General features: G+C 38.0%; 1 protein-coding gene across 5 annotated transcripts in view; it reads right to left on the bottom strand.

Moving 5' to 3' along the window:
- SHLD2 (shieldin complex subunit 2) overlaps positions 1 to 23,717 on the bottom strand; it is an 87,905-nt gene that overhangs the window by 7,101 nt on the left and 57,087 nt on the right. For all 5 annotated transcript variants that reach the window (XM_049646273.1, XM_049646272.1, XM_049646276.1 and 2 more), the window contains 5 exons: positions 21,814 to 22,008; positions 21,517 to 21,651; positions 15,261 to 15,467; positions 9,326 to 9,554; positions 1,638 to 1,753 (listed from right to left, as the gene is read on the bottom strand). In XM_049646273.1, the coding sequence (XP_049502230.1) occupies positions 1,638 to 1,753; positions 9,326 to 9,554; positions 15,261 to 15,467; positions 21,517 to 21,651; positions 21,814 to 22,008 (882 nt within the window). The remainder of the gene's footprint in view (positions 1 to 1,637; positions 1,754 to 9,325; positions 9,555 to 15,260; positions 15,468 to 21,516; positions 21,652 to 21,813; positions 22,009 to 23,717) is intronic.

Raw genomic sequence — 23,717 nt, 5'->3', positions numbered from 1 at the left:
TGATGACCCACAGTTCCTGCCGCTCACGGACAGGCTGTTCAGGCGATTGGAAATTCCTATTCCGCACAGCTAAGCGCTTCTTAAAACAACAGAGGAAAGAGCGGACATTAACATCTTAAGTCAAGTCTGAGACAAAAAGAGTGTGTCCGGGTCAGAAAAGAACTCTTATTTATCCAGTCTACAGCCCTTATCATATGTATAAATTTATATAACAGAACCCTGAAGCAGCTACGCAATGAGCATCAAATCTTCATAACACAAAAATACTTAAATTATAGACATAGCTATGTCACTCTATGTTTGCACTTGTCCTATAGGCTTCCTTTTATTTTTTTAGGACACCAAATCCAATTATTGAGCGGGGTGCCTCCATACTAGACTGACCAGGCACACGTCAAGCTACACTCGCTCCCTGACCAACACCACCAGCCTTTCTTGGATCGGGTCTACAGACTCCTGGGCAGCCAATCACAAATTTTTGGAAGTGAGAGAATTCTCTTAACGATACTTTTCTTTCTTTCTTTCTTTCTTTCTTTCTTTCTGTTTTGTTTTGTTTTGTTTTTGTTTGTTTGTTTTGTATTTTCACTTGGATAAGCTTAAAAGAAGTCAAGATTAGTGATCATTTGAATGGTCTGATGACCACTTTAGAACTGGTACCCACATGTTCCCTTAGGGTTACAATTTAATTAATGCCAGGAAGGACAACTTTGACCCTGTGGGCAAAACAGACATATATTTGATCTGAGGATGATGGTGCTTCTGTGAGAAACGAAGACTAACTGGTATTGTGCCTAAAATGAAGGGACAAGACTGAAAATACAACAAACAACCTTGAGAGAAGGCCTGAAAGAGCCAAAAGAATGCAAGTTAATAAAGACAGTGAATAAAAAAAGAACAGAGAGACTTCCAGTTAGGATGTGAAAAGCTGGAAAGAACATGGCTCCAACCTTAACAATTATTAGGAAAACTGAAGAAACTACAAAATCACAATTTATTGAGCCGCTAAGAAGGCAGAGGCAGTGAGACAGCCACACCCACCGAAGTGAGCGGGGACAGAACAGGAGTACAGGTGAGCTACAATTTTAATGACTTGCTAAAAGCCGAGTGTAGGCCAGTGCACAGGCGAGGGGAGTCCGTACCCTCAAGTGTGCTTCTCGTCCCTACCAGGTGCTCACAAGCCTGGACTGAGGGCAGGACAGAGAGAAAGCTTCCAACCTGGTGAGGCCAGGAGAAGGGGAGAAGCGGCCACAAGGAAAACACAAACCACCCCCAACCCAGGACCCCTCCGCCCTCCTTTAAGGAACAAGAACCTTAAAGTGCTCCAGCAGGGACTGGCAAATCCTACTGCTCCAGTGCTGAAGATGGGAGAGGGGCGGGGAAGGTGAAAGAAAAATCCCCCCATTCCTGGGGGAGGAGCAGGAAACCGCCCAGGATCAAGACCATCGGGGGTGCCCTACTGCGGGGAGAGGGGCAGGTCTTAGCTTCCAACTGATGTGCCCTTTGTTTCCTTTTTACGTGGATAGAAAAAAGACCTTAATTTACAGCATAGTGTTCTTTCTGCTCCAGTATACTGTGGACACCCCTGAAATGAATGGTCTCACCAATAGCAGCCCCTGGACAGCGTGTTGATACCTTACCGACAACTCTGCTGAGCCAGTCAGGAGAAATGTTGAGTAGCATCTTCTCAATCAGCTCTGATCCTACATGGACGCACACCTTATGTACTCCATCAGTGATGGTCATTAAAGCTGGCCTACAAAAGAGCAAATAACACACGACCCTCAACAAGGTTTTCAAATTAAAGAAATGCTTAAATACAAGGTCATTTCAAAGAGCACTGGGTTTTTATTCAGAGTCCATTTTAATTACTAAAATGACTCTAGGATGCTCTGAGACATCCTAGGAATAAGAGAAGGGCTTTTTTTTTTTTTAAGTTTCAAACAATAAATGGATAAATTTGATTTATTCCAGATTCATTTTAAGATTTCAGATACTAATATAAGAAAACATATTTTTACACCGTTGTGTAAATTATTTTTAGAAATAAAAATAAAGATAATCACACATTTCAAAAATCACAATTTCAAGTCATTTTTCCCAACTGGGCTCTTTCCTGTCAGAACCAAACTATTAACCAAACTGTTCTGCATGTCACTAAACAGGGAACAAGATAAATCATTTCCAGTATGTCCTACAGCAGAATACTATGTGGGTGTTAAAAAGAATGAGGAAGGGTTATAAGTGCTATTAGGGAAGGAATGCCAGTCCTTAGATGGACTCTAAGGAACCAACGACATGAATAAAACAAAGTGAATATTATTCTATCTATGCATTTTTTTTATTTATTTGAGAGAGAGAACATGCAGGTAGGAGCAGGGGAGGAGTCGTGGTGGGGGGAGGGAGGGAGGGAGGGAGAGAGAGAGAGAGAGAGAGAGAGAGAGAATCCCAAGCAGGATCCTGAGCAGGATCCACGCTCAGCCTGGAGCCCAATGGAGGACTTGATCTCATGACCCTGAGATCATGACCTGAGCTGAAATCAAGAGTTGGATGCTCAGCCAACTGAGCCACCCAGATGCCCCATCTATGTATTTTTATTTTTTTTTTAATTTTTTTAAAATGTTTATTTATTTTTGAGACAGAGAGAGACAGAGCATGAACAGGGGAGGGGCAGAGAGAGAGGGAGACACAGAATCTGAAATGGGCTCCAGGCTCTGAGCTGTCGGCACAGAGCCCAACGCGGGGCTCGAACTCACAGACCGTGAGATCATGACCTGAGCCGAAGTCGGACGCTTAACCGACTGAGCCACCCAGGCGCCCCTGTATTTTTAAAGAAAGGACCAAAACCCATAAAATACCTAGGAATAAACCTAACCAAAGAGGTAAAAAATCTATATGCTGAAAACTATAGAAATCTTGTAAAATTGAAAAAGACAAAAAAAAAAATGGAAATACATTCCATGCTCATGGATTGGAAGAACAAATATTGTTAAAATGTCAATACTACCCAAAACAATCTACATATTCAATAAATCCCTATCAAAATAATATCAGCATTCTTCACAGAGCTAGAACAAATAATCCTAAAATGTGTATGGAACCAGAAAAGACCCTGAATAGCCAAAGCAATCCTGAAAAAGAAAACCAAAGCTGGAGGCATCACAATCCTGAACTTCAAGATGTATTACAAAGCTGTAATCACCAAGACAGCCTGGCACTGGCATAAAAACAGACACTTAGATCAATGGAACAGAATAGAGAACCCAGAAATGGACCCACAAACATATGGCCAACTAATCTTTGACAAAGCAGGGAAGAATATCCAATGGAATACAGTCTCTTCAGCAAAAGGTGTTGGGAAAACTGGACGGCGACATGCAAAAAATGAACCTGGACCACTTTCTTACACCATACACAAAAATAAACTCAAAATGGATGAAAGATCTAAACCTAACACAGGAAGCCATCAAAATCCTAGAGTTTTGAGAAAGCAGGCAAAAACCTCTTTGACCTCAGCTGTAGTAACTTCTTACTAAACACATCTCTGGAAGCGAGGGAAACAAAAGCAAAACTGAATTCTGGAACCTTGTCAAGATAAAAAGCTTCTGCACAGCGAAGGAAACAATCAGCAAAACTAAAAGGCAACCGACGGAATGGGAGAAGATATTTGCAAATGACATATCAGATAAAGGGCTAGTATCCAAAATCTATACAGAACTTATCAAACTCAACACCAAAAAACAAATAATCCAGTGAAGAAATGGACAAAAGGCATGAATAGACATTTTTCCAAAGCAGATATCCAGATGGCTCACAGACCCATGAAAAACTGCTCAATATCACTCATCATCACAGAAATGAAAATTAAAACCACCATGAGATACCACCTCACACCAGTCAGAATGGCTAAAATTAACAACTCGGGCAACAACAGACGTTGGCAAGGATGCAGAGAAAGAGGATCTCTTTTGCACTGCTGGTGGGAATGCAAGCTTGTGCAGTCACTCTGGAAAACAGTATGGAGGTTCCTCAAAAAGTTACAAATAGAACTACCCTATGATTCAGCAATTGAACTACTAGGTATTTATCTAAGGGATACAGGGATGCTGTTTTGAAGGGGCACATGCACCCCAATGTTTATAGCAGCACTATCAACAATAGCCAAAGTATGCAAAGAGCCCAAATTTCCATCGATGGACGAATGGATAAAGAAGATGTGGTATCTGTATACAATGGAATATTATTCAGTGATCAAAAAGAATGAAATCTTGCCATTTGCAACAGCATGGATGGAACTAGAGGGTATTGTGCTAAGCGAAATTAGTCAGAGAAAAGCAAATATTATATGACTTCACTTATATGTGGAATGTAAGTTACAAAACAGATGAACATAAGGGAAGGGAAGCAAAAATAATATAAAAACAAGGAGGGAGGGAAACATAAGAGACTCTTAAATACAGAGAACAAACTGAGGGTTGCTGGAGTGGTTGTGGGGAGGGGATGGGCTAAATGGGTAAGGGGCATTAAAGGGGAACACCTGTTGGGATGAGCACTGGGTGTTATACATAGGGGATGAATCACTGGAATCTACTCCTGAAATCATTATTGCACTATCTGCTAACTAACCTAGATAGAAATTAAAAAAAAAAAAAAAAAAAAAAAAGTGCTCATGTCCTTTAATAGAACGTTTCCTACAAGTACCCATAGGAAAATGGCAAAGGCCATGAGGACACAGAAAAAAAAAGCTTTGCAGGAAAGCAAAAGCAATAGCTCTTAAACCACCAACAATAAAAGTTCAACCTTACTTCTCACTTGTAATGAGAGAAATACACTTAAAGGGCCACTGAGGTTCCATTTGCAACTACTAGATGGTCAAGGAGCATGATTCTTGTTGGCAAGGTTATGGGACTATGGGTACTCTCATACGTTGGTGCAGGAAGTATGGAATTGATCCAGTGTCGATGGAAGGCACTCTACCAGTATCTGCCAGCCCAGAAATTATCCTGCAGCCATACAATCACTCATAGGAGTGGCATTTGTCTCAGGACGTGCACTGCAATACTGTTAGCAGTTGCGTTACACTTGGACACATCACTGTCTACCCACAAGGCACCAATTAAATATATGCCGATCTATTCAGGTATGGAATATGAGGCAGCCAACTAAAAGTGTGAGGAAGCTCCCTAACTGCTGACATGCACTGATTTCCAAAGTGAAAACGATGAGATGGGGAGAGAGTGCTGTGTGTCACGGGGGAGTGAAATCTGGGCAGGGACGCGCACAGCCTGTGTCTGGACGGAGGCCCAGGACACAGTGGGTGGGGGGAGGGAGGGAGGGAGGGGATATTGTCACAGTAAGGCTTTTGTATCTTTTAAACATTTCTATGTTGGTATTAGGAATATCTTACACATTAAATTTTACATATTAAAAACAATTTTTAAAAATTAAAAAAAAGAAAGAGATATACATGTGCTGGTGTTAGCATAATAAATTACTAGACAAATATACAAAAAAACTTTGACAAGCATGGAATCAGCACTGGTGGTGGACGGGGTGGGTGGGGAGGAACTTTCTGCTTTGTATCTTCCTCTACTGTTCGCATTTTTACCATGGCTATATTACCTCTTTTAAAAATAAATTGTAAAAAATAAATTGAGAACAGGTTTTAGAAACAGACTCATTAATATAGAGGAATTTAACATAACAGCTAAACCACACTCCTGATTTTCCCCCTTTACCCACGTGATGATTCTAGGTCTTCCCTCTTTTTCACTCTACTCTTTCCCCCATGCTGTCTTTCCTCCTCCATTCTTTATTTCAGCAAATACACACTCAATATCTACTATGTGCCAAGCACCATGCTAAGCACTGGGTGCTTGCTAGGAAACAAGACAAATCTGGTTCCCTCACATGAGGAGCATAAGAGTTTAGAGGGGCGAAAAGACAGTAAGCATTTTGACAGTGATGCCAAGATGATTCAACAGGGAGAGAATAGACTCTGCAATAAATCATGCCAGGACAACCGGATATCCACATGTGAAAAAATGAAGTTGGACCCCTTCCTTATAATCCTGACAACTCAAAATACACTATGGACCTATATGTAAGAGTCAAAACCATAAAATTCTTACAAGTATAGGAGTAAATCTCTATGATCTCAGCTTAAGAATGATAGCTTTCTTAGCTACGATACCATTTAAAAGCACAAGCAACAAAAAGAAAAATACATAATAAAAAAATGTTGGCAAGGATGTGCAGAACTTCATATACTCTTGGTGAGAATGTAAAACTGGGCAACACCTTTGGAAAACAGTTTGGAAGTTCCTCAAAAAGTTAAACATAGAGTTACCATACAACCCAACAATTCTAAAACGTACATTCACATGAAAATGTGTACACAAATGTTCGCAGCAGTACTATTTATAGCAGCCAAAAGGTGGGGAACAGTCCAAACGTTGAGTTGGGGGGGGGGTGCCTGCTAATGGAAATGGGGCTACTGGGGGCAGGGGTGATGAAAATGTCATAAAATTGACCATGGTGACAGCTGCATAACTCCGTGAATATACTAAAACCATGGATTGTATATCTTGGATGGGTTCATTTGATGCTACGTGAGTTCTACCCAATAAAGACGATTTTTAGAAAAGACAGAACACAACTAGACAAGTACAAATTGCAATGTGCACACGCCTGGTGCTGTAGCAGAAAATCGAGGGATTAGGAAGGCCTCCTGATGAAGTACCATTTGAACAGAGACATGAGGGAGCCAGGCTGGTGGAATCAGGCAGAGGGAAGAACACACAAGAAAGCCCATGGAGAAGAAGAACAAGTGTCCAAGAACTGCCCGAAGGCTGGGGTGGCTGGAACACAGCGAGCCGGGGGAGGCGTGGCAGCAGACAAGGTTGCGGGCGCGACATGGGCACGACAGTGTAAGGGGAAACTCCTGGAAGGTGTTTAAGTGAGGCAGCGATCACCCAGTCAGCTGCGTAGAGAATGGGCTGGAGCGGGCAAAGGCAGAAGGAGACCAACTGAGAGACGATGCTGCTCTGACAGTTTGAGCAAGACATAGCAGCGGCTTGGACCAGGCCCACGTGCTGCTGGACCAGGACGCACTGACTTCCCTTTCTGGTTTCACAATCACTGGGGTTTCAGCAAGGCCAGGTGAAAAGGATGCCACGTGCTCTGCAATGTGTGGGATCCCCTCTACAATTGGAAAGTGTCCTGCCTGAAATGTCAATAGTGCCCCTGAGTCTGAGGAACAGGACTAAGATGCCAGCAGTGGAGACAGAAAAAAGCAAGTGAATTTGTGATACAGTTTTGGATGAAAATTTGTAGGACTTGCCAGTAGATCAGACATGAGAGGTAAGGAATAAGAAATGATTTAAAGGTTATGTGCAGGTTTCTAGGTTACGGGGGTAGACGGTGATGCCATTCACTGGGAAGTATAAAAATGGGAAGAATCCAGTTTGATATAGATGGGAAAAAATAAGAGAGTCAATCTCAGGCATTTTTAATGTGGGATATCTGACAAATAGTCAAGTAGGGAATTCAGCATCTCAATACTTGAGCTTGGAGGAAAAAACCAGGGTAAAGATGCAAATGAAAGTCACCAGCACATAGAGAATCCTTTGCAAGCAAGTATGAGACTCAAACCATGGTATCTAATGTTTCCACTGGAAAATCAGCTCCAAGTTGCCAGTAACCAACATAAAATGTGATTGATCCACTCACAGTATGGGACTCTCCTGCCATAGGAATGTTCATTAAGTATTTCATAAAAGACTTTTAAGTACAAGAAGTATGCTTGTATCAATCAATATAACCTCCACAGCAATAAATATCAGGTGAACATACATAGACACCTAATAACTGCCTAATTGATGGAGTCTTTGAAAAATAACCAGAGCTTTTTCTTCTTCAGTTTGCTGACTGAGTTATGTAGAGTCCTAAGTGATGATTTATGCGATGTTTTCTGAATTACGTATGTGATAATTTGAAAGAAGCTGTCATTTAATATCTCAAAGTTTTCTTTTAATCTGGATCCTAAACCTAAGAACAATTTAAAGACTTTTAAATAAATTTAAAAAAAAACCCAACTCTTACTTTGGCTATCAACATTCGAGTGACACAAAGAATTAGCACTACCTCTTCAACGCAGTATCGTTTAGGATTAGACCTTATGTACCTCATACTAGATTATACCATAATCGGGTGATATTGATATGTGAGGTCCTTCTCTTGAACAGTTATTTTTTAGACTGAATATTCAAAGTCTCTCTTCTCTTTAAGGGATATTTTTTGGGTAATGTTTTTGTCCAATAAACAATATATTGATTAGGAACATTAAGAATGGCATAAAATAACACATATACTCTGTAAGGAGCCGTAACTGTTGATAAGAAATAAATTTTAATTAATTATGTTTCTTATATACCATGCATCTTAATTTAATTTTCTTTCTCATACAAGCAACCTTCAGAGTAAGAGCAAAATGTACTTACTTATTTATAAGGTTTATAGATTAAGCTTCTGAAAATGTTCTTAATGTATACCATGATAACATGCTGAATACATGTGCATTTAGTTTTTAGATACTGCAGTAGTTAGAAATAGAAAAGAGCATAAGACACTGATGGCTATTCTGTAAAGCCATATAATTTACAAGGTAAAAAGAAAAATATTATCCATGACTCTGAACATTTATTATTTGAAAAATGTGTTTTCCACTGAGCTGGTTTGCAATTTTACCAAAGAACATTTGCAATCCTTAATTTCTAATATAAAGTTGGAAAAACTAAGGCACAGAAAAGTTAAACATCTTATTAGCTTCCAGAACTCAGAGGTTAGATCATAGAATACTTTTAACTTTTAAATTCCAATTATATGTTAAGGTAGGGAAATCAGTTTCTCATGAGCCATTTAGATCTTGGTTAAAAATATAAACCAAGTAAAAATTTTCTTCAGTATAGCTGCTTGAAGACAATAAAAATCTCCCAATTACTGCTTTTAAAAATTCCTGTTATGATTACTGGATAATTTTTGCTTTCATAAATAACCATTTGTCATTCAAGGGGAAAAAAATGTATTCTCTTGGATTTAGCTCTAGTTAGTTCTCATAGGGTGATGGGCGTTGAGGAGGGCACCTGTTGGGATGAGCACTGGGTGTTGTATGGAAACCAATTTGACAATAAATTTCATATATAAAAAAAAGAAACTTACAAAAAAAACAAAAAAAGAAAGTAAGAATTGATATACACGATTTGTTGGTCATTTCCGGTCTTCTAATAATAAATATCTTCCATCCCACTGGCTTGCCTGGCTGCCTCACCTGTAGTACAGCTTCTTCATCGTAAAGGGCAAGCAGCTGTAGCACTGTTTATAGATCTTATTCCCATCAGTTTCCAGTTCCGATCCGCACTTTGCACAGCCAGTATATACGATGTCAGGAAGGGAAGAGAAGATGCTCCTCAGGGAGCTGTGGGCATTCAGAGTTATCTTCTGAGCTGCTGTAACAGGTATCACTAGCTCTAAAATCTGGGCTTTGATTAGAATCACTCCTACAAGAGACCAACAAAAAGACGTATTTATAAATGACAGGACCAAAATTATAACTGCAATTTACAAACATGGTTAATGATATGGTTGATTCAGTTGCTTTTACACTGAAGGATATCCCTGAGGACTCGCTTTTGGTCTTCTCTTTTGTTCACTCTTTCCCTGGACAATCTCACCCGCTTGCAACTTCAGTGTTTACTCTGGGAAGTGAGGGGTGAGCTGCCGGTAACTAAAAGTGAAGATTTATTTGGAGAGTTTGGTTGCAGAGGTGGGTGTTTTCTTCCTCTCTGTTCTCTAGCATCATGCAAAATAAGGTCTATCCTTCTTTCAGGAGAAATTCCTTCAAACACTTGAAACCAGCTAATATACCCTCTTTCCCTGTCCTGTCTTTCTTCTGATCATTGCTAAAAGCCAAATGGCCTGATCATTGCTAAAAGCCAAATGGCAGGTCAGCTATTCTTTCAGTCTCTGCTTTATCCAAAATAATACACCACTAGCTTATCCTCTGTTTAAACTTTGTTTTTGTTTTTCAATTTCCTGTCCATCACCATCCATTCTCTGGGCATAGGTTACACAGCACATGAGCACCGAGAGTCTGCATTTACAAAATGTGTGACTCGCCAGGACATTGAGCATGTTCCTTGACTGCTCACTGGCTCATGCATTCACCTGTTAGACAAATACTGAGTATCTGGTATCTATCAGGCATTCCCTTTTTCTAATTCACCTTTGCCTTATTATATACTAGTGAGGTCTGTGAGTTCATCTGAGTTCATCTTCTCCCCTCCTCTCCAGATTCAGTTTAAAGCCTTTATTTAAGCCTTTGGATTTGTTCTTCTTCATCCTTTTAGCAGGGAGTATAATCCAGGTCAGGAACTCATCCTTCTGGCTACCTATGCTCTTTTTGGGTTATCTTTAAGACTCCCACTAATGGTGACTTTCCTATTCCTAAGTCCTTCTGTTTGCTTTAGTCTTTTGGCACCCAAAGACTTTTCCAATCATGTCCTGTATCCCTACATGAATTGCAAGAATGCGTAGTGGTCAGCATACTTAATAAACTACAGCAGACTCTACATCACACCTTTCCACAGACATGTTGAATCACTAAAACATTGATGAAAGAATTCAATAATTTTAGAAGAACACTAACATCACTCCTAACATTTTATAAATTTACATGCCTCTATAAAAGAATTAAAAGTTCATTATTAATGTAGCTTCTGTTTCAAGGGGGCTTATAGCCTGCTGGGTACTGACATTCTGCTGATGGAAGGACCAGATGCTGAGTAAGCATCTTCATTTCTTTATAAGGAGCCAGGCACAGCCTCACCCCATCCAGCTTCTGTGAAGTTTTGTTAAGAGAACAGACTTTCTTAGGAAATTGTCCCATGTTAAGCTCCCTTTCTCCCTCCTTTTATTTAACTGAAACATGTCAGGAAAAAACCGCTTGTACTTCTAAATACTCTATCCATTTCTGTCTTAAAAACACATAAACAATGAGAGAAACAATGAATTTAGCCCTCATAAGTGAACGTAAAGAGAAGGAAAAATGGCTAAAAGGACCACTCTGAACACAGCCTACCAGGGACTGACTGTACAGCACAAAGTCTTTGCATGGTTTAACAACGGGGAGTCCATCTCCAGAGTTTGCAAGGACATGCCCAATCCTCAGCCTCAGTCCCCAAACCAGATCTTCAGAGCTGTGAGCACCTATTTTGTTAGTGTTTATGATAGTCATTTTTATTTTAAAATCTATTTCTATGTCTTCAATTCCAGCAGGGAGCTGCTCTGTGTAAGCAGTAGATAATAGGGCTGACTTCTCCATGACACCAAGTTAAATGTAGCCCCTATTCTACCTGTGGCATACTTTCTTGCAGCGACCAGCTCCATAAGCCTATAGTGCTCTTGGAGGGCAGAGGAGGGGTGCATAAATATGAAGCAGTATAAAAATTTGTATATTCTATCATCTGTGTTCATCTTCCAGAAATGTTAGTTTTTTAAGGTTTTATTTTTACATAATCTCTACACCCAACATGGTGCTCGAACTCATGACCTCAAGATCAAGCATTGCATGCTCTACTGACTGAGGCAGCCAGGCGCCCCCAGGAATATTAATTTAAATTAACTGTTAGTATGGGGGTGCCTGGGTGGCTCAGTCAGTTACGCATCCGACTTCAGCTCAGGTCATGGTCTCTTGGTTCATGAGTTTGAGCCCTGCATTGGGCTCTGTGCTGACAGCTCAGAGCCTGGGAGCCTGCTTTGAATTCTGTGTCTCCCTCTCTCTCTGCCCCTCGCCTGCTCACACTGTGTCTCTCTCAAAAATAAACATTAAAAATTAAAAAAAATTAATTAACTGTTAGTATTAATAAATGTTGCAATGTAGAACTAGGTATATGGAGTTCTTCTCTAAGAATAAATCTCTGTATTCCATTAAAAGTTGGGTTTTTTGAGAGGTGTTACTGTTTTTGTTTTCCACTTGCATTCTCCTTAGACTTAATAATGGTCATATCTTGGAGAACATATATGCATACATATGTGAATTAACACTACACAAGTCAGAAAATTTTAATCTGGCATTTGGCCAACGTAGAAAAAGGGACTGGATTTATGCTCCCATCTTATGATATAATAAAAAATAAATATTTGATCTTTGTCCCTAGTTCCTGGCACAGAGCTCTAAAAAATGCTTGGATCTCCAAGTGATAAGAGTGACTTCCGTATGCTAATAAGATGATGACAGGCGGCTGGGGGCCCATGGGCAGCCTCAGGTCTTGGTGGGGAAGGGGGCTGATGACCACAAAGACCAAGGCATGGTTAGAGGGTTGGAACTTTCAGCTCCACCCCTCCAAACTCTGGGGAGTGGAAAGAGGTTGGAGATTGAATTAATCACAAACAGCCAGTGATTTAATCTATCATGCCTACACAAGGAAACCTTGATAAAAACCCTTAAGCAAAAGGGTTCAAGGAGCTTCTGGGTTAATGAACATGTTGAGGTACTGGGAGAACTTGAAAAGGGTGGAGGCTCTGTGCCCCTTCATCCATACCTCGCCCTGTGCATCTCTTCCACTTGGCTGTTCCTGAGTTGTATCCTTTATACCAAACCACTAAACGCAAATAAAGAGTGTTCCGGGGGCACCCGGGTGGCTCAGTTGATTAAGCGGCTGACTCTTGAGTTAGGCTCAGGTCATGATCTCACAGTTCAGTTTGTGAGATGGAGCCCTTGTGTCAGGCTCTGCATTGACAGCACCAGCGCAGAGCCTGCTTGGTCTTCTCTCTCTCCCTCTCTCTCTCTGCCCCTCCTCTGCTCACGCGCGTCCTGTCTCTCTCTCAAAATAATAATTTTTTTTTAATGGATACATTGGAGTTTATCAAGATTCAAAACTTAGGGCCTTCAAAAGACCTGGTTAAAAGAACAGGTGAGAAGACAAGTGATAGACTAGGAGAACATCTTTGCAAAGCATATATCTAATAAATAATTTTTATTCAGAATATAAAGAACTCTCAAAATTCAATAATAATAATCAACCCTTGTTTTTTAAATGGGCACAAGATTTCAGTTGACACTTCATCAAAGAAGACATATGGATGGCAATGAAGTACATGAAAAGATGCTCAATATCATTAGCCAATAGGGAAATGCAAATCAAAACCACAACCACCTATCATTACCTAAATTAAAAAGAATGCTCATACCAAGCGTTGACGTGGATGTGGGAAAAACAGAACTCCCACACACTGCTTGGTGGAAATGTAAAATGCTACAACTACTTTGGAAAACAGTTTGACGGTTTCTTAAAAAATTAAACACACATCTACCATACAATACAGCTATTTATTCAACTCCTAGGTACCTACCCACCAAAAAAGAAAGGACTATGTCCATCTAACACTTTATACATGAATGTTTATAGAAGCTTTACTTATAATAGCCAAGAACGGAAACAACCCAGATGTTCGTCAGCAGATGAACAGACAAATCGCAGTGCATTCATACAACAGAATAAAAAGGAATGAATTAGTGATATGCACAAAAGCAGAGATACATCTCAAAAGAATTTGCTTAAAGATGCCAAACAAAACAGTGTACATAATATATGATTCCATGTATAAAAAATCATAGAAAAGTCAAACTAATCTCTGGTGATAGAAAGCAGATTGATTGCCTAGAAGGATCAGGGGGCAGGCATGCGTGGAAGGGAGAGATTACAAAGGGGCAGACTGGTGATGGTTTAACGACTGTGGTGATGGTTTCATGGGTTTCGTGTCAAAACTCACCAGTGTGAATGTGTATACTTCAAATAAGGGCAGTTTACTGTATGAAAATTATACCCTAAAAACTCAGTTAAAAAAGTTTTTTAAATCTGACACTCTGAGCCGTATTTGAAAAGCACTGTGATAGATCCTCTGCTCTGCCTATGATACAACTTATACGTTTCTGTGGATGTACCAAAAGGGGGTATAGCGTGCCAGCAAAAAGTCCCAGAAATAAACTTGAAAATCTTAGCATGTGATCTCTTAGGAGCTTCAACCCATTTCATTTTGGAACAGATTCTTTTTTATTAGAATTGTAAAAATAATCTTATTTCACTTAAACCACACCTAGCATTTAATAAAATCTAAAACCATCTATAAGAATTCAGAAAATTACTCATGCAAATGGGAGAATAAAATTAAAACTTACTATCAAGATCCAAAGTTCCTGAGATATTCTTAAAAACTTAACCTACAAAAGCACCAAGAATGGTAATCTTATATAAATTCTTAGAAAAAAAATTTGACCAAATATTTTCTTCTTCATTAGAAAATTTAAATTATGTAACAATAAACCTACAGATACATTCCATTTTTTTCAACCCCCATTTCCCCTCTAAAAACAATTGCTACAATAACCACTAGAAAACATTCTATTAGTTTCCAAGATTGATGATCACTGACATTTACTGATTGATTATTGGCATTTCAACCTTAAATATAACCTTGAATGCCATCTAATTTGTTATACCTTTAACTAGGAGTTAGCATACTTTTAGCATCATCTCTGTACTTAGGAAGCCAATGCAATTTATGAGAAGTATTTTCCACTTAACTTGTATCACTTTATCTAGTTATTTTCACTATTTGACTCTCTTTATTCTGAAGTGTATAACATATTGAACCTAAAGCACATTCCTTTTACTACTGCACTCTAATTACTTTAATGGTATTAAGTTCATGGAAAGCATGTACGTGAATAAAATCCATTTCCAAAGCCATTCTTTCATGTAGTGTTTCTGAGGATTAATTTTATACCCATATATGCACATACACATACAAATACGTGAGTTCAGAAAGTACATTATATTTTACTAAGCAGTAAGCAAATTGCGTGGATTCTATATCAATGCTAAATTTTAACAACCATGTACAGGTAGCAGCTTAGTAACTTGATAAAATGCTTATCTCAACAGTCACTCTGGTTAGGGTCATTTTTCTATTTCCGGTTTATTAAATGATGAATGGCTTGTATAAATATGCAAAAAATATTTTTAAGTAATTCTCTAATAATTACAACTTAACCTCAAAGGATTGGTAGGCAGAAAGCTCAGAAGATGCAAATATCTGGTTCGGCTATTTATGATGATCTGTATTTCACTTTTATGTTCAATTGTACATTTTTCCCCACAAATGGCAGCTTAAACTAGCAGTGTCTTACATATTAGAGATCTTACCTGAACGCTTGTCCTCTAAGTGTGTTGCCAAATCTGACATCTTCACAAAGGAGGGCATGCTTTTTTGGAATTTTGCTTTAAATTTAACTGCCCTTATATCATCATCAAACAGGCACTCACAGGATGACCAAGATGTTGTATGCAATTCTAAGCTTTCTAGGATGTAATTGCGCTGAACAAAAAGATATTTAAATTCCCAAATATAATCTTAAACAAACAAACAAACAAAAACAAAAAGTCACCAAAAAAGAAATAATCTAGGCTCAGAATCAAATTAAATAGATCAATCTGATTAAATCAGTTAAATGCAACATTTATCGCACTAAGGAATTTGGGTGTAAAGAGACAAAATGTGAACGCTGTTTTAAGGCAATAGGATAAAGATGCTGGAGATAATTTTAATAAAAATGTTTTCTAAAGATTTCCTGGTCTCTTAAACAGTCATAATTTATCATAACTAACTGCTTTTCAGAGTAGCTATTTCCTGTTTTGGTGTCTACAGGCAAAGATTTTTAAAAATAGGAAGGCATAGAAATGGACACATGTCTGCCATAAGTAATACCTCTCACTGATTTTCCAACACCTTTGTTTTCTTATTTAGCTAATTTTTCCAGGACAAAAAAAAAAAAAAAAAAGCATTGAGAGACAACTGCATGTATTTTTAGCTCCATCAGTAATAATTTGAATCCTTAAAACCACAGTAGCACAGAGCTCCTTTCCAAATAATCACATTCTATATTAATAAATTCAACTTTATAATAAAACAAAAAGATTTCTTAGCACTAAGTTTTCTAATAATAACAGCTATTTTTATAAAACAGTATTTTTAGTTTCCTTCAGGCAATAAATCTAATTCACACCCCTCTCCAACACTGCCTTAGTTTTTTTCCTTAGTTTCTTTTGGAAAAATGGACAGTCTTAAAAATGGTAAATCTGTACAGACAGAGCATCGTTAGGAAGAGCTAAAGCATATATATTCCAAGTTATTGCTTAAAAACAATCGCTATTTTTAAAATGGTTTGCTTGTCTTATTATAAAATACATGCTCAGAAATCAGAGAAGCTAAATAAGCAAATAAATAACACCTGTAATCTCAACATCCCCAAATCAACACAGTTAACACTTCTGTGGACATCCAGTTGTTTTCAATGTGATTTTTACTTAATATGTTAAATATATTTTGTATGTCCTTAAGTATTATTCTATATTATTTTTTTTAATGTTTATTTACTTTTGAGAGAGAGAGACAGAGAGACAGAGAGAGAGCAAGCAGGGGAGAGACAGACACAGAAGGAGACACAGAATCCAAAGCAGGCTCCAGGATCCGAGTTGTCAGCACAGAGCCCAATGCAGGGCTCGAACCCATGAACCACGAGATCATGACCTAAGTCGAAGTCGGATGCCCAAATGACTGAGGCACCCAGGCGTCCCGTTATTTTATATTATTTTTAAATACTACATAATATGTCAATACTTTGGCACAGATATTCCAAAATCTTAAAAATTATTATAGCAATTCCCTATTTAAAGCATGTTGGTTGTTTTTTCAATTTTTTATTATTATAACAATACTGTGATAAATATATTTTTAGCTACATCTCTATAGCCATGAGAAATTCCTAGAAGTATAATCATTAGGCGAAAGGTATTCCAAATTCTGAGATTTTCAAACACATCAGTTGTCCTCAAGAAAGGTTTTGCCAAGTTACATTTCCAATAGTTTATGAGAGTAGCTGTTCCTCCACATATTCTCTATCAATTTCTCAGGAGAAAAATCACGGGCTGTCATTATTTTATTTGTGTGCCTTCAATTACTAGTAAGTAAATTTTTTTCATACATTCATTGGCCATTTTTATTTCTTCTTTGGGGGAATTTCTGTTCATATCTCTTGCCCATTTATCCTTACAGATATTTGTCTTTTGCTTATTGCATTATCTTCTGACAAAATGCAATATTTTTTTCTGGTTTTTCACTTTCTTTTTAATTTGGTATATGGTGATTTTTATGTACGGTTCTTGTTGCTGCATTTTTTTAACCTTCTAATCTTTTTTTTTTTTTTAACGTTTATTTATTTTTGAGACAAAGAGAGACAGAGCATGAACGGGGGAGGGTCAATGAGAGGGAGACACAGAATCTGAAACAGGCTCCAGGCTCCAAGGTGTCAGCACAGAGCCCGACACGAGGCTCGAACTCATGGACCGCGAAATCATGACCTGAGCCGAAGTCGGACGCTTAACCAACTGAGCCACCCAGGCGCCCCTAACCTTCTAATCTTTAGATACCAAATAAGTTTGCTTATATTTTCTTCTACTACTCACAGTTTCTTTTTTTAAAAGATATTTGAAACTTTAATGCATCTGGAATTTATTTTGGCACAAATATGAAGTATAAACTCAATTCTCCTTTTTCCCAAATTGTTAGCTCGATATTTCAAACATTACCTGCTCTTTTTCCAAAAGGAAAAAGTTTCCTTTATTTCTTATTATAAATAAAATATATTTACTATAAAATATTTATACAATAAAAGAAAAGAGCAGTAATAGATAAAATAAGATTGGCCAATGTTTTAATATAGTAGATAATGGGTACTGTAGCTCATTATATTATTTTGTATATATTAAGTTTGAAGTTTTTACTAAAGGTTTAAAAAATAAATGTGGATTCACACATCCATATAATTCAAACTAGAGGCATAAAGAAAAAAAAACACACATAGCATTTTGGTATCTCCAATTCTTTAATATTTAGTATTTCCAATTCTTTTAATGTATACACATACTTACATACCTGCTTTATTAAAATGGGATCCTACTGTACATGAAACTATATAATGTACTTATTTTTTTCCTTTTTCCATGTTTTTAATTGCCATTATTGCACCAATACGGCATATGCTTTATACACATATATATTTCATTTTCAATTTTATCATGTACTGTTTAAACTAAATATTAACATCATTTCCATCTCTCCAGGCTAATGAACATACATATCTTTGGTAGTGAATACCTTTCTGTGTCCACCCAGACCACAAATGACCTTCTCAACTGCTCCTTCACCCTCTGAAATAAGCTCAGGCATTCCTATTGTACTTTCCCACCCTGCCCCTGAGGCCACAGTTGATTGAATAGAATTCAATCCGGGCAATCAGATTTTCCGTGCTAGGAATTTGGAAATGGCACTGGTCTAGGTTAAAAGGAAAAGTAAGAGCAGGAGCTACAGGGTAACCATCTTCTGCTGCCTTCCCTATGGTTGAAAAGCAGAGGAAGTCTGCAAGGAGTGAATAAAGCAGACAGACAGAGAAGCTGCCTGGTACCCACAAAGCTTTTCAGCTCCCAGTCCCAAGAACCCCTGAACCCATCAGCGCTCTTGCTCTCTGCACCCTGAGACATTCATTCCTGTATACTTCAGATACATCCCCCTGAATTGTTGAAATTACCCAGAGAAGAGGTCCAGTTCTAACTACAAGCCCTCTGTGCCCAAGTTTAAATGTAATTTCTTAATACATTCCATGGATTGCAAAACCTCTGTGCACAGACATTTTCAAATGTGTGTGTGTGTTTTTTTTTTCTTATCATTTGAAATGAAGTTACTTCCTCCTCAAACTTGAGTCTCTTACTTCTTAAAGACTGGGAATTTTGACTGGTTGCTTAATCTGTATTTTATTCTTACTTCATTTATTCATAAAGAAAACAGGGGCACGAGGGTGGCTCAGTCGGTTAAACGTCTGACTTCAGCTCAGGTCATGATCTGGCGGTTTGTAGGTTCGGCCCCACGTCTGGGCTCTGTGCTGACAGCTCAGAGCCTGGAGCCTGCTTTGGATTCTGTGTCTCCCTCTCTCTCTGCCCCTCCCCGCTCACACTTTGTCTCTCTCTCTCTCTCAAAAATAAATAAACATTAAAAAAAGAAGAAAACATCTATGAGGGCAGGCACAGTGCTGTGTAATGAGCATACAGTGGTGAACAAGCATGGCAGGATGCTTGTATTCATAGAAATTTTAATCTATGGAGAAAATCAGTTTTCAAGCAAGCAAATAAGCTGGATAATCCTGATTGTGTTCAGTGGCACAAATGGCCTTCAAAGAGTTGATCTGATAGAGAGTGGTTATGCATATGTGTGTGAGGCCCCTCTAAGAATATGAAATTGGGGCTGAGAAATGAAGGAGCCATCCACACAGGGAGCTTCAGGAGAAAGCACTCTGGACAAGGGAAACATGTAAATTCAGGATCCAAGCCAGGAAAAAGATCAGCAAGTTCAAGTAACAGAGAGGAGTCATGTGCAGGTTGGACTAGTCTGAGGGAGACTGGTATTGAGACAATTTGTAATACATTTTTATATTGAATCATGAATTAAGGATGTGAATAGATTTCAAACTGCCATGCAGACCTAACTATGATTTTGCATGAAGTATAATCACAAATGTTGGGATCATTTGCATTACTCTGCCTATTTAGTAATATCACAAGAGTGATTTACTACAATTTGTTACATTTTTAAACTATTAGATTTCTATTAGATACTTTCAGGTGAATATTGCATTAGAATGGCATTCACTTCTGAATAGCTTATTTTATGTACCCACTTATCCCTAAGAAGTCCACACTCATTAGGACCTAGACTGTGATCAACACTTGCTACATATGAGGCATCCCAAATTCCCATGCATATTTCAAAAGAATGTGGATTTGGGATTTCTTATTATTCTTCCCCCAAAATATCAGCTCTGTGATTTCCAGTATTCAGTAACAACTACCTGACGGTCATTTCTGATTATATCACCTACATGTGAGTTTGTTATCCTCAGGAACAAGTAAAACCAGTGCCCAGTGTGGAGGTTAACATAGAGAATGCCTCAAGAAGTCCTAAATGAATACATAAAATGCTACCCATTTCTGAAGGGAGAATTACTTACTTAGATGATCCTTCAAAATTGGTATTATCCTATTTTAAAAAGAATAATCTTGAGGTATTGAGGTGGATTATCATAACTTAAAAGTGATGGCAATGAATAAAGTGTGCTAAATTAATGAGTGAACAAAGAACAACTGTATCTTAATTCCTGGACTCACAAATTTTCAATATTAACCTAAATACCATAGAATTATCTAGAGACAACTGGAATGTCTCTTCTATTAACCAAAGAACTACTATATTCTTCTATATTTCAAAGAATAGCCACATTAAGCCCAGAGCAGTATGCTTGGCTACAGCTCTATCATCAATGGAATAACACCTTTGACCTACATTTTGTCCCGCATGCACTAGACTCATGTTCCCAGCTCTGACATAATGGTCAATAATGATGGCTGGTCTACCACTGACACGTGTTTGTCGGATTTCTCAACTGAACAAATATTTATTGCTGTTTGATCCTAACATGAAAGTCAAAAGTCAGACTTATCTCAAATCTTGGTTATGGGCTATTAATGATTAAAAGAGAGAATGTGACAGATCGTATCCTTAGATAATTATTTTGTAGGTAGAAGTTTGGGAAGAGGCATTAACTCTTTGGGGTAAAAAAAAAAAAGTCACACACCTAATCAATCTGTAGATTAATTTAGCAGGATAAAATGACTGGTAAGCCACTAATTAAACTGTCTCTGACTATCACAACTAAAGAATCTCACAATATCAAAATGAAGATACATCATTTTCTTGAAACATCAATTCCATTTAATTAAATACATCATAAATTATTATTAACTCCTGTTTTAAAGAAAATGGAATCGTAGGTCATATTTTAAACACGAACATTGTATGGATGGCTAATAGTCCGCGCTTTTAGAACAACTGGTATAAAAGCCTGGAATGCACTCATTTATTAAACAGTAACATTGAGACTTGAAAGGGTTAATGCAGCTCCCCTAACATCTGCCTTATAACCAGGGAGAAGTTTATTTATCAGGGTACTTTGGCTGAATAAAAACTGTAGAAGCTTCTCCAGAATTCAATTTTAAAGAACATTTCCTGAAGGAGATAAGACCTTCGCTAAAAAGGTAAAGTAGTATACCTGGGAATAAGTAGAAGCTTTTATTCTACCACCATTAATTATAGAGGACTTTTCAGATCACTAAACTGCTTACAGGAGGTATAAAATTATAACAGAAGAAATCTGAAGAAGAATAGTCAATTATGACCACCTACTATTTCAAACACAGACCTTCTTAATCTCTTAAGAAGTTCCTCATCTGAAGCTCATAAGCATTAATCATTTACCTAACTATAAATAGATTAAATGCTTTTTGGTGTATTTACCTTTTTTCCTTTGAAGTTGAGGGTACCAGGCTGCTCCAGGACCCCATAATACAAGCACATAATGTTGACCTTGGACCTGTTCCACTGTTAACATAACTTTCCTTTGCTTCTGTCCTCTATAACTGTATAATGCCTCTGGAAAAGAAATATTTTAGTTGGCATTACTCTCTCACAGGTGACACCATACTCTAATGTCTCATCATAAATACAACCGTGATACCCAAATGATATCCTAAGAAAGTCTTGTATCTTAATTATTTTATAATCTAAAATTGAGAAGGGGCCCCCAGTGTTTACCTGTCAGTATAGTGATATCAACAACCCTCAGCACCGCATGGACTAACATGTCCGGCTGCAGCTCCTCCAATTCTACAAATTCTACACTGCTCACTTTCTGAGGCTGCCTCTGAGGAAGATCTCGGAGATAGGAATGTTTTGAAGACACGTATGCAAGTAAGTCTCGAAGTACGGCATCACTGACTATCTTGGAATCTAAGAAAGAAAAACACACACGTGCAGAAAAGATGGCAAAATTATATTTTCTTGAAAACACAGTATTTTCTTAGAAATGCATTTTATCTTGTAAAGTGTGATTAAGTGTAAAAACCACGCTTTCATTTCTACAAATATGTAACTTATTCTTAAATGTGTAGATGCAAAACATAAGCCTGATTATTTTTAACCAACGGAATTAGAATTATTTACTATCTCCAGAAATAACTTGCCCTGTTCCCTTCTCGGTTCCATTTTTCTACCAATTAACTAAGACGAGTATTTCTTTTTTTTTTTTTTTTTTTACTCCTCCATTACCCTCTTATATCCAATCGGTCCCCTAATCCCTGCAGTCTGATTGGCTCACACCTTCCACGACCATCCCAACCACTGCTATTCTTCCTCAAGACTCTTACATTTCTCACGTGAAATGCTCTTAAGGGTGACCTACCTGACCCTCCCTGAACATGTCTTCCTTTTCCCCACTTCTATGCCTCTGTCCTTACGATTGTCCCTGGCTACAATGCTGCCATCCTCTCAACCTATCCAAATACTACACAGAATACACTATGGAGAGGCTCTCAGTGACTTCTTCCCCTGAACTTAGAGGGTTTTTAGCTCCAGCTCCCGTGTGGCATGTGAGCATGTGCTACACTGGCATCGTCCCTTGATTATTAGAAGTTATTTAGTTCTTTGGTCATTATGCCATTTACATGTTTTTCTCCTATGTTTAAATTATTTGTCTCAATTTTTCTCATTTTTTGAGATACGTTTACATATAATAAAATGCACACATTGATAAGTTTGCTGATTAAAATTTAATTTCCTTGGAGGAAAGGGAGGTGTATTTGAATATATGGTGGATTGTTGATCAAAATACAACCTTAGCAAAAGGCACTTACGTACCTTTTTAGAAGGTTGGGTCTACTTGCCGATTTCAGTAGAAAAAAAAAACCAAGTAATTCTTCTTTCCTTCTCCCTTTAACACCCTCCTCCTAATGTATTTCTTATGCCACACTAAAGCCTCATTATTCATTCACTAATCAGAAGACCATCCACTGTGTGCCAGGCGTCATGCCAGGTTCTAGGGATACAAAGATATACCTTGTCTGTATACCTGCCATTATACCTGCCCAGAAGAATTATCAACCTAGAGACAGTCAATAACAAACACAGGGCTTAGAGTATAAGAGATACATGGAAGCATTCTAGCAACACACAAAATCAACTGCCCAGGCAAGTGGAAAGAGGCTTTATTGAAGAAATATTTGAGCTGGGTTTTGGAAAAATGTCCTGGAGTTTTCTAGGTAATAATTGGAGGAGGGGGTATATCTCCAGGTAAAGAGAAAGGGGTCTGTATTCCTTTATGTATTATGATGCCTCTGGCAGTCTGATGAAGTATAAATCCATTATTGGAATAATATTTTTATAATAGCCTTATTGAGATATAACTCACATGCATAAAATTATCTTTATCAGAATAGTATTTTTATAACAGCCTTGTTGAGATATAATTCACATGCATAAAATTCACATTTTAAAGTGTATAATTCAGGGCACCTGGCTGACTCAGTCAGTAGAACATTCAACTCTAAACCTCAAGGTCATGAGTTCAAACCCCATGTTGGGTGTGAAGTCTACTCAAAAATAAAATTTTTAAAAATGGAAAGAAAAGGAAAGGAAAGGAAAGGAAAGGAAAGGAAAGGAAA

Source organism: Panthera uncia, chromosome D2 (assembly GCF_023721935.1).
Source record: "Panthera uncia isolate 11264 chromosome D2, Puncia_PCG_1.0, whole genome shotgun sequence".
Lineage (NCBI taxonomy): Eukaryota > Metazoa > Chordata > Mammalia > Carnivora > Felidae > Panthera > Panthera uncia.
The sequence above is the reverse complement of the archived record's forward strand: the minus strand, read 5'-3'. Positions and strand labels throughout refer to the sequence as shown.